The 11,459-nt window shown below is 47.8% G+C and overlaps 5 protein-coding genes across 5 annotated transcripts in view; 2 read left to right on the forward strand and 3 right to left on the reverse strand.

Moving 5' to 3' along the window:
• Positions 1-149: 149 nt before the first annotated feature.
• Positions 150-1,578, forward strand: GUITHDRAFT_100695 (hypothetical protein; the record flags this gene model as incomplete). The annotated part of the gene is made up of 4 exons (XM_005840648.1): positions 150-188; positions 233-268; positions 474-1,335; positions 1,388-1,578. 4 exons carry the CDS (start codon positions 150-152, stop codon positions 1,576-1,578), a joined length of 1,128 nt encoding a protein of 375 aa, XP_005840705.1.
• A 33-nt stretch (positions 1,579-1,611) lies between these two features.
• On the reverse strand, positions 1,612-2,481 carry GUITHDRAFT_64039 (hypothetical protein; the record flags this gene model as incomplete). Its single annotated transcript, XM_005840649.1, has 6 exons — positions 1,612-1,713; positions 1,764-1,882; positions 1,952-2,024; positions 2,073-2,222; positions 2,276-2,369; positions 2,423-2,481. 6 exons carry the CDS (start codon positions 2,479-2,481, stop codon positions 1,612-1,614), a joined length of 597 nt encoding a protein of 198 aa, XP_005840706.1.
• Positions 2,482-7,115: 4,634 nt separating this feature from the next.
• GUITHDRAFT_45379 (hypothetical protein) lies at positions 7,116-7,307 on the forward strand (the record flags this gene model as incomplete). The annotated part of the gene is made up of 1 exon (XM_005840650.1): positions 7,116-7,307. A coding segment is annotated over one exon (192 nt), but the record flags the coding sequence as incomplete, so codon positions are not given.
• A 2,736-nt stretch (positions 7,308-10,043) lies between these two features.
• On the reverse strand, positions 10,044-10,781 carry GUITHDRAFT_64270 (hypothetical protein; the record flags this gene model as incomplete). Its single annotated transcript, XM_005840651.1, has 1 exon — positions 10,044-10,781. The coding sequence occupies one exon, from the start codon at positions 10,779-10,781 to the stop codon at positions 10,044-10,046; it is 738 nt and encodes a 245-aa protein (XP_005840708.1).
• Positions 10,782-11,263: 482 nt separating this feature from the next.
• Positions 11,264-11,459, reverse strand: part of GUITHDRAFT_100698 (hypothetical protein) — a gene marked incomplete at both ends in the record, with an annotated part of 2,513 nt that continues 2,317 nt past the window's right edge. The window contains 2 exons of the mRNA XM_005840652.1: positions 11,264-11,317; positions 11,368-11,421. Of these exons, the coding sequence (XP_005840709.1) occupies positions 11,264-11,317; positions 11,368-11,421 (108 nt within the window). The remainder of the gene's footprint in view (positions 11,318-11,367; positions 11,422-11,459) is intronic.

An 11,459-nucleotide genomic window follows, 5' to 3' on the forward strand; every position in this document is an offset into this window, starting at 1 on the left:
ACTCGGGCCCGGGGGGCTCCGACCGCCTCAGTGCGGCCCGGCCACCGGCACCGACAGTGATGAGTGACGTGATGACTCGGTGAGATGATGAATGATGACAGACCTTGTCAAGACGAACCTGTTTTGGTTTGTTTGAACGAAACTTGAAAATGACGAGAGCGAAGATGGCGATAGACCCGCGGGAGCTGGTGAGCTGCTGACAGTTACTGGAATCAGTGAATGAGAGACGCAGGACGGAGTAGAGGTGATGGTGATGGAGGTGAAAGAGGTAGGGAATGTACAATAGGTAATGTGTGGTAGCCGCGGCGACTATTGGGGGATGAAATTGATCTACAAGAATGACAGCAAGGAGAGATTAATGAATCATGGTGAACAATTGGGAGATAATCACCACCATTCAGATGAGGATGCAGAAGATTTCATGGAAATGGTTGGGTCTGATCCAGTTTGGAGTTGGTGATTGTTTTGATCAGGTGGAGGCACTGGCGGGCAAGGAAGCGTCGCACTCCATATCACGCATACTGAAGCACGCAGCTGAACGACATGGCAGGCACGTTGCGAGGCTTCATGACGAGGTCAGCACCTTGGCCGCATCGCTGCTCATTTCGAGGAGACACAACGAGAGCCTGAAGAGATCATTCCTTGCGATCATAAGCGCCTTGCTGGACATCGTTGCTGCCACTGCTCAAGTCATCCGAGATGTAAGCACGGAAATTGATCCATCTTCAAACAATGCTCAGAATTCAGTTCCGCGCGGCATGTGCATGTCCTGCCGCGCAGGAGCGTATCGTGAAGAGATGCTATTAGAGAAGATTGCACAATTACAAGCAGCAAGTGAGTTGCATGAAAGCGAAATTGCGGTACAAATGTCTTGCCTTCAGGATCTGTGGGATCAGACACAAACGCATGATGAAAGATTTGTTTCTTCGTCCATTTCGACGCCAGCCGATACCGTATCACATGGAAACTTGAATAGACAGGACCACTTATCAAGATGCGAAAATGATTCTTACAACCGAGTTTCACATTCCAACGAGCGAAGTCATGAAGTAACCAAAGATAGAAAACTGTCTGATCTTGATGAGATGCTGTCCAATCAGTGTCCGGATGCCTCTGCTGTGTCTTACAAGATTTCTGCAAGCAAGATTTCTATCTTCGAGGAGCTGATCTCACCAATGAAAGAAGAAGCAGATCGCTCACACATGAAAGAAACTAAGCAGGAATTGTCTGTGGACGTCGGAAGATCTCCCCTCAGATCTTCCATGTTACAACAAGGGGGTGCGAGTGGCAGGGTTATGCAGCGGAGCTCCAGCATCAGGCTGATACCACTTGAGGGTCTGTGACTGTTTGCTCGTGTCCCGCAATCTCATCACTGACAAGTTGCCAGATGAATCGGCAGCGGCATGGTCAGTGACGACAGGGCATGACGAGACGAAGCGCGGCTCGTCACGCACGTCCTCGTGGGCAAACATGGATCAAGTAGAGAATCAACTGGCTATCATCTTCTCTACGTCCCAGGCTGTTCTCGAAGCTTCAATCCACAGCGGCGAGAATGAACCAACATTCCAACACAGCTGACATGATCCATAACCAACAATCATTCACCCAAAATCATAAATACACAAGTGAGTACATAAAAGATCGCTTAGAATTCTTTTCAAATTTTGATAGGACTTCCATAATCTCACTTTCCAAGTCCGCCGCAGATTCCAACTGCGCAAAGCAAAACAATCAAACTCATGCGCGTGGCAAGGATTGTGTACCATTCTACAGAGCTGGCAAGTGTCTTGCGCAGCAATCACAGCTTCTTCATGTTTGTCAATAGTCTCGAGGTTGATAACATGCATTGCCCTCATATTCTCACTTTCTCGTCCTTGCAAGTCTGCCATGAAATAAGATTGATAGAAAAAAGGTTAATTCGAGGGCAACAGTAATCGTTGCTAAAGAGCACCTTGCAGAACTGCGTCGAATACTCGCTCTTCGTAGGTCAGAACGACGTCAAGCTTTCGGTTTTGATCCATGTCCTGGGCTCTACTTAAAAACGTGGTCCAGCTTCAGTGTCACTGAAATACCTGCCACCGCTCGGGCGCTCGTTTTACATTGACGTTTCTTTGAAGCATTGCGATCAGACCGTTGTTTCTATACAGGTTTTCATCCTTTCTTTGCAAATCAACCAATATTTCAGCATAGGGCGTTCCAAACTCGTATACATTAGGCTTGTCCTTTTCATGACATTGCGTTAGCCTCTTATCAACCAAACTCCTGTGTTCGTTACCTGGGAAGGCCCAGGGAGACGCACATTTGTTCCTGTTCCGAAGGATGTGACATTAAAACCTGAATGAAGCAACTGTTTGTGCGCCTCCATACTCCTAGAAGGGCAGTGATTCTCACAGAGTGGGAAGGAACATCTCTGCTTCGTCACCTGTTCATGTTCGATGAACATACCGTCGCGAAGTTCAAACGTTTTTTTTCAGCGACCATCCTTCCGCGAAGAACCTGACGCTAACACCGGGTACATCAGAGGAAGCGACCCAGAGTGATGTGGGTGAAGCCGTCGTTAATGCATTCAAACAGATCAGAACCGCACGGACAACATTCGGGCAATAAATTGATCAGAGGGACGCTCGTCATGGGAAGAACAAGTCGAAGACACAAGGATGCGTCCAGACAAGACAGCACTCTTTCAAGCTTCATAAATCAAGAAAGGAAAACAAGCGGAAACACTTAAAATGTCTTTCTAACAATGATTCTTCTGGATCAACATTGCTCTTTCTACTCTTATCGTTTGAATGTCATCTCATCTCTGACCAACGAGTCGCTGATAGCGCACACCATCACAAGTTCCTCATGGAGTCCTCTGTCCTCTCTCAATCGCTCTCGGGCCGTTCCCTGTCATTTCCCTCTCCTCTGATTCACAACATGCCTCCTGCCATCTCAGACTCTCTTCTCTTGACGTCTCTTCTCTTCTCTTGACGTCTCGTCTCTTCTCCTCTCTTGACGTCCCTTCTCTTCTCTTCTCTTCTCTTCTCGTGACGTCTCTTCTCTTCTCCTCTCCTCTCTTCTCCTCTCCTCTCCTCTCCTCTCCTCTCCTCTCTTCTCTTGACGTCTCTTCTCTTCTCCTCTCCTCTCCTCTCCTCTCTTCTCCTCTCTTCTCTTCTCTTCTCTTGACGTCTCTTCTCTTCTCTTGACGTCTCTTCTCTTCTCTTCTCTTCTCTTCTCCTCTCCTCTCCTCTCTTCTCTTCTCTTCTCTTGACGTCTCTTCTCTTCTCTTGACGTCTCTTCTCTTCTCTTGGCGTCTCTTCTCCTCTCCTCTCCTCTCCTCTCTTCTCCTCTCCTCTCCTCTCTTCTCTCCTCTCCTCTCTTCTCCTCTCTTCTCTTCTCTTCTCTTGACTTCTCTTCTCGTCTCTTCTCTTCTCTTGACGTCTCTTCTCTTCCCTTGACGCCTCCTCTGTTCTGTTCTGTTCTGTTCTGTTCTGTTCTGTTCTGTTCTGTTCTGTTCTGTTCTGTTCTCTGCTCTGCTCTGCTCTTCTCTTCTCTTCTCTTCTCTTCTCTTCTCTGCTCTTCTCTGCTCTGCTCTTCTCTTCTCTTCTCTTGACTTCTCTTCTCTTCTTCTCTTCTTGCCTTTTCTGCCTGTCCTGCTCCCTTGCGCATATCGCACTTGAACAAGCTGCTTCACCCCAGAATGAGTTACCACCAGGGGTGTATTGAATGCAAATACCTGGGGTATTGAATGGTAGGTATTAGGAGGGGTGCTTGAACTAGGGGCTGCGATGTTTTCAAGTACCGGTGATTATCCCATTGAATGGAGGGGTGGAGTCGATGGTGAGACACACGGCAGGAGGCTGCGGGGGTGGGAAATTGTGACTTGCGAGATTTGAAAGATGGTGGGGTAGTCCGAAAATCGCGGTGCTACAGGCAGGGTGGGGTGGGAGGTGTGAGGGGTTGTATCAGGTAAAGGTGGGTAGTTGAAGGGAATAAATGGGGGTGGGGTACTCCTTCGCAGGTTTGACGTGAGCCGGGTGTGGATATGCAGGGGAATCTCGAGATTCTCAAAGAATGGAATGTGATGAGCGAGTTTTCAAATATGAACTTACTGGTTCAAATTTTGATTCGTTGGATTAGGAATTAAAATGAAAAGTGGTTGATACCGGGGTAGGGTGTGTTGATGAGTGGGGTGATTTTTCGCTTCAGTAGGGTGGTGTGGTGGGAAGGTGGGGTGGGTGCTCATATTGGGTCAGTCTGGGGTCCCCTCTTTTGTTTGGGTGTTATGGAGGGTGCAGGGGTCAATGTGTACTAGCAATGGGGGGTGATACGAGGTTATGGAGGGGGTAGGGGGTGATCTAGGGCATCAGAATCCCCGGGGTGGTGTGAGCAAAGTGGGGTGGGGGTAGTAGAAGGGAAGCGAGATGGTACCAGCAATGAAGCATGGCTAAGGTGAGAAAGATGCAGCCGCTGATTGCAACTTCATCCTTATCCTCCTCCTCCTTGATTCGTCTCTATGGCAACTTCGATGTCAAGACAATCTCTCGCTTCCTCTCGTAAACGGAGACCGGGTCTTGCTTGCTTGTGCTTGCAGGGGTGCATGTGTCCATTCCTTCCTAGGGTGAATTATGCTTGTGCCTGATCCTCTCACACTCCCGGCTACCTGGGTTGACCACCTATGTCTTCACGCGGTTGCTTCACATCTACTCCGTCATTCTGCTTTAGAGCTTCATTCCCCTCTTGTAGATTTATTTCCACATGACGAGTGATGACATTTTTCATGAGTAGTATTTTTTAAATGGCAATGCGAACTGCGATGTTGCAATGCGAACTGCGATGTTGGTAACCTGCTTTGAATCTTTTCCTGCAGTTCGAGTTTGTTTCAGAGGATTATTCTGCCATTCAAGAAATGCATCGTAGATGTATGAGTGAGAATCCGCGTGCTCACAAGATGGCATGAAACAGAAGGCCACTCACAACGGGAACTTGCCTATGGCTCTTCGAAGATCAGCTTCGGATGATCCGCTGCATGGGCAAGAAGCATGTGGCGGTAATGATATGGCATACAACATACCGCGAACGGAATCAAATTGCATCGAATACAACATGGTTCAATTCAGATATTACAAGAGCTTCTTGCCAAAAGCAGCCATCGCAAAGGTCTTGAGATCGACAAAAACGGTTTAAGATTCTTATCTTTGTTTATGATGAGAATGACTAATTGGTTCCTCCATCCAGGATGGTCCTGTCAATCAAGCAAAAACTGGGTCCACGGATTCAGCAATGGTGAAGACTTGTCTTGACTTTGCTTCCGAGCTCATTTGATATTCCAGGGATTGGATGCAGAGTTGAGAGATGCTGTTGTTTTGCTCGTTGACATTTCGGTTGGTATTGGCTCAAACTTGTCGAGCAGAAATGACACGATCTTTGGTTTTCCAGGGTTTTACCCGACTCTCTGATCGATTTCAAAGCTTTGGACAAGAAGGAATTGATCAACTTACGTCAACAATCAACCATATGTTTAGTTCGATCATCGATCGAGTGCAGTCATATTCAGGAGATATTATCAAGTTTGCTGGAGATGCCTTGATTGTGATTTGGGAGTGCACCGAAAGTACGCAAGCACAGGTACTTGTGAAAGCAAACTTGATCACATTTAATTTCGATTTCGAAAGACAATTGAAAAAGCCATCAATTGTGCCATTTCGCTAGAACGCCATGGTGTTTTTAAGGTTGGTGATTTTCCTTGTTATGTATCCAATCCGCGCTGATTGTCCGCCATTTTCTAGGTTCACATGCCAGATTCAAAAACCTTGGAGTTTGCCGATCAACTTGCTCGTCACTTTGCGCCAGCTGCCAACTTATCTGAAGAGCTATCTGGGAATCACAATTTTGCCGAAACGAAGATGGAAAATTTTGAAGATGATGGTGACGAATGGTTGTCATCTGCTGCACAACTACAAAAACTGGAAATTCGTCGACGTTTGAGAGCAGTCCCTTGGTTTAAGGTATTGCATATCTCAAAAGTTCCTTTGAGTGATTTGTGTACCTAGGCTCTTGACAACGAAGAAATCATCAGACTTGCTGAGAAATGCGAATTGATCAATTATGCAGAGGGGGAATTAATCATGCAGCAAGGGGATGAGGGTGACTCGATGATGATAGTTCATTCTGGAATAGTTTCTGTCTACAAGAGAGAAGATTCTACCCCTTCAGATTCATCTTCTGGAAGCATGGGGTTCGGCAAGGAGATAGCATCGCGAGAGGAGGGTGAGATGATCGGAGAAGTCTCTCTCTTATCTGGAGAGCGGAGGATGGCTTCGATCGTGGCGGCAACTAATTGTGCAATGCTTGTCGTAAGTCGTGAAGCACTATTTCCTTTCATGCAACGAAAGCCCGAATTGAAATCTTCGATTCTGGAAGTGATGAATTTCAGGCTCTCGGGAAAGGAGATGAAGTTTCCATCATGCGTAACTTTGAGACTGCATCAAGCCATCAGCTTTGGTCAGGTTTGGTTTGCCCATGTTGGTGGGGCAGAGCTGGATCCTCACAGTGGTGAGAGAAAAGAATTTTTGGTCATCGGGAAGGCTCTGAACGAGGCAGCATTAGCTTTGGGTGAAGCAGATATTGGATCCATAATTGTACATGCTTCTGCTTGGAATTTTGTTTGTGAACAATTCGACGGCGACAAGACATTGACGGGAAATTTTGAGCTCAAATTCAAAAATAGCCCAGACGACTCAATTGAGGGTGAAAGTGAGGATATCGATTTTGAAAGAATTGATTTGCCTGCTGAAAAAGTTTCCAACTCTTGCAGTCATGTCCCTGATTTGAAAAGGTACTGTCATGAAGGTGCCCGGGATCTTCAAGACATTGCTCATTTGGCAGGAGATGTGCGCCGGATGACTGTGCTTTTTGTTCGACTGCATCTGGAAGACCTAGATAACCCCTGCTTGCATACCATACAGCGAATTCATTCTTCGTTACTTGCTATCCAAAAAGCTACTTACGAGAGGAAGGGCACTCTACGTCAATTTTTGCAAGACGACAAAGGTGTGCTGGCTATCTGTGTAATGGGAATGCCACCTTTCAATCCGCATACGAATGACCCTTTGCGTGCTGTTTTGACTGCGATCGAGATAAGGAAGAAATTAATGGAAATGAAGATTGCAACAAGCATTGGCATAACTTCAGGCAAAGCGTATTCAGGATTCGTCGGGAGCTCATCTCGCAGGGAAATGTGCGCCATGGGGAGCATGGTTAACATGGCAGCGCGCCTGATGTGCAAAGCTGTCGAACATGAAATCTTTGTTGATTTGGAAACAAAAGATTCGTCATGCTTGTTTGTAGACTTTCAAACCATGGAGCCGTTAAAGGTGAAAGGCAGAGATGAACCCATTGAAGTGTACAGAGTATCATCTCAGTTACCCAAAGATGAAATTTTGGACAGAGTTCAACACTTTGTGAAGAATTACCTTGAAGTAGATTCTATTCCAATTGCACTACAGTCTTACTTGTTGGAACTTGTATCTGCCGGAGAATGCTCATGCTTGTTTGTGAAGAACGTGTGTAACAACCTGATCCGTGAAGGGCACATACAGAAGGGGGAAAATGGCACAATCCTGTATTGTGATAATTTGAATGGTCTTGAATGTGGATTGACAAAGCTTGAGGCCATACAGCGTGGTGAGCTCAATATGTTACTCTACCTGCAAGTTTTGATCAAGGTCTTGTGTTTCCTGTCTCATGACTCCTTTTTCAATTTGTCCCTGGCCAGAAACGTATATTGTGCAACCTTTCCCACCTTCGGGCAACATTTTGACAAAGGCATTAAAGAATTGATTGAGATGGGTGTACTAAGTTTTGCAGAGGAGAAGGATTTCGAAACGCTGTTTTCAAATGAACGGTGCAAGTGCAATACCTGCTCAGCTTGGACAAAAAGGAAGCAAGGTTTGCAGTGCTCAATCCACGTTCAGCTATTTGCTGTTTCTGGAGTCAGCATGGAGGACTTTATTCGAATCGACAAAAACATCGTGCCATCAAACAACATCATTTCTAAGAGGAAGGTGTCGGAGATCGAAGAAGATTCAGTTGGTATTGAGGAATGCAAGGCACAGATTTTGGAAGAAAATGATACGGAGATGAAAGATGTAGAGTTAGTGACATCCAGGTATGTTGCTTCCAACATCATGAAAATTATTGTGCCTGGTCTGGTTGACAACATCCTGAAACAACTTCTCCGAACGTACTTGCACGTATGGCATCGGATAATTGCAGAATATTATGAGCATGCCTTGCGGAAAGATGTCAAATCTTCCTTTCTGATTTTAGCCTATTTTTGGACACATGCTTGTGACCATAACATGGTGGAACCAGAAACTGTCTTGAAGGCTATGCACTATACCCTCAAGGCCGCTAAATTCGCTGTGGAAAACCTTGCCTTTGGTGCAGCATTAGAAATGCTTCAACGAGCGTGTCGAATGACAAATAGTCTGGCAAGCATGCAGTCAATCATCGATTACAAGGTCGGTCTGCTTCTGGAAATGGCTCCTCTCACGCTACTTGTCTATGGTCACGGGAGTAGTGAATCGATTGCAGCATATCATGGTTTGCGGCATGTCATCAAGAGCGCGACGCTCGATGATCAGGCGGTCGTCATCCTGGCAGGTGTATGCGCCAACCTGTTTGCCAGACAGCTGTTTGAATCTGGGAAAAAGATTGCTGTATGCATGTTTCGGAATGGCCTCAAGATTTCAAATTTTCACAAAGAGGTTGGATTATGTTTTATGATTCAAGCGTTGCACAGTCTTGGGGATTTTGCTGGTGTATTAAGGTACATGAATGATCTGTACGGGCACTACCAGGAACATGTTACACAGGAAACCGAAATCCCGATGATAAATGGTGTACTTTTGACCATTGTCAACTTGTCCAAGTGGCCAACTGCATTGCTGATATCTGGAGAAATCGATCAGGCAGAGGAAAAGTTCAAGGAAATCATGCAACTGATAGAAACTATCGATCACCCGCCTACTATTTGTCAGATGTTCTGTAATTTGATATCGGACTATTTCACGTTGAATGGAGATTACCATCGTTGTCGGGACTTGTCTAACAGGGCTCTAATACTTGCGCAGAGGTATGATTTAGGTCAGTGCAAAGACATAGCAGAACGAGCACTGGCCTGGGCAATCTCATCGCTGAGTAGAAGCGAATCAACTGGGGACGAGCTGCTGCATCAACGAAGCCCAATGGAAAGCGGTGAAGCTGGTGGATACCAGACTGCACCTTCGAACTCGGATCACGGACCTCAGCAGCCTGTCAAGCGCATACCAATTCGTTCAGACTTCATGACGGGGGAGAGGTATGAATCGATCCTGGGGGTATACGTGGCAGCTCTCAAGAGCGAATGGAAGAACGTGAAGCACATGGTCGACTCAAGCATGCAAACCGTGGAGCGATCGGGAACCTACTTATTCTCTGAGTACTTGAGAGTGCGGAATATGGCGATGCTGTCGCTGGCACAAGAAAACATTGCAGACAACGAGATATGGGTGAACTACATCAAAGGAATTCGCCTCGACTATCAAAGATGCCAGACAATCTGTGCCTCCAAAGGCCTCGTGTTTCTTGCGCTCCTGGCAGCTCTTGATTGGTTTGAGCTAGAGCTACTCGAGTTAGAACATACCAGGAAGGTTGATGACGCTCTACATAAGGTGTGCAAGGACACAAGAAGCGTGCTTCGAATGGTGAAAGGAGGAAGCAGCTTCCCGCTGATCACTCATGCCAACTATCTTCTCCGGGAGTACGAGAACATTCTCATTGAATTCGCAGACGCTGCGATCAGTCCAGGTGACTCGGACTACAAGGGCAACTACGAGGACGCATGGATCACCTCGACGTTGGTGGATCAGAAGAGAGACTCACAGACGAGCCTCATGTCGGAAGAAAGCTTGTTGGACCTCCTCAACGACAACATCTTTGACGCCTCCTTATGATCGTCGCACTTCACTGTATAATTCTCGTTGCTGTATGTAAATTATGGAGTATGGGTGCACCTTCTAGTGGTGGTAGATACTTTCCTTGACAGGCAGCTTGATGTCGTACAGCCAAGCAACCGTCCTCAATCCGAACCCAACCACGAACCCGCTCGCTGCTCGCACATACATGGGCATCCCCATCATACGAGCCGCCACGTAGGCGCCTCCTCCGCAGAAGGCTGTGGTGGCATAGAGCTCTGCATGCGAGTGAAGGATCCTGACTGGTCGATGCGTCAGGACGTCTCTTGTCAGCCCCCCAAAGGTCGACGTGATCATCCCGCAGAGGGCGGAGAGGAAGGGAGAGAGACCTGCCCGCACTCCGTTCATGGCGCCGATACAGCAGAAGACGCCGATGCCGCAAGAGTCAAGCCAGAAGATCCACGTGTCTTCCTGGCTGAGCTTGAGTTGCTGGGCAGCATGATTCCACCAGAAGAAAGTCATGACCGACGACAAGATGGAGATCCAAAGGTACTCCTGCTCGTCCATCCAAAACGCTCTCTTTGATTTCCCGTTCTCGTGCCCCAACAGCATGTCCCTTATCGTTCCTCCTCCGACTGCCGTGATGGTACCTATTACGACACAACCCAACAAGTCCATCCCTGATGACGCCGCTGTCAACGTTCCCGTCATGGCGAATGTCGCCGTACCCAGATAGTCGCCAGCTCGTAGAATCCCCCCGACTGAGAGCTCAGGGTACCTCGACAAGCGATCTTCCAGGTGGTTCTTGCCCGCAGCCTCACCGGAGGGTTTCGAGCTCATGGCCCTTGCATGGCAGGAAGCGATCGATACAGCCCAAGCAGACGCTCCTCTGACTTTCTGCAGGCTGTATGTCCCGTGAATGCGAGCATGCATGTTTCTTTCCTGCAGCAGCGACGTGCACGTGCGTCCCGGGACAAGCGAAGGAGTTTTAAATGGGCAACGAGTCTGCAAGCCTCGGGGGAGGAGGGAGGAGGGAAGAACAGAGCGAGAGAGAAGAGGAGAGAAGAGAAGAGAAGAGAAGCTGACGGGAACAGCGTCGCTCATCTTCATCCCCTTCTCCCCCAGCATCGTCGCTGTCCTCACTGCACTTCGCCAACCCCCTAGCATTGCGAATCCTGCAAGCAACGTAACGGATAATCAACGGACACGCTTGGAGCGGCGGCGGGCCCGCCCATTGCGTGAACTTGCCAGTCCGGCGGAGTCAGCTGGGGAAGTTGGAGAGGTTCACTGAAAGACGAGAAGTGCCTGGGCTACTAGCGAGACTAGGGGATTCTTGTCTCAGAAGTCCAGTGAGGGCGAGCCGAAGGAGGGGAAAGCTGCAGCGCAAGGTGAGAAGAGCCGGGAGGGGAAGGAGGAGCACGCATACAGTCTCTGCCATCAGTCCGATCTCAATGTTTGGACTTCTACTTGTCCTCATGGTCTGAGAAAACAGTCAAGACAGGCACGGAAATCACTTAA

The sequence above is a fragment of the Guillardia theta genome (assembly GCF_000315625.1).
Source record: "Guillardia theta CCMP2712 unplaced genomic scaffold GUITHscaffold_5, whole genome shotgun sequence".
NCBI lineage: Eukaryota > Cryptophyceae > Pyrenomonadales > Geminigeraceae > Guillardia > Guillardia theta.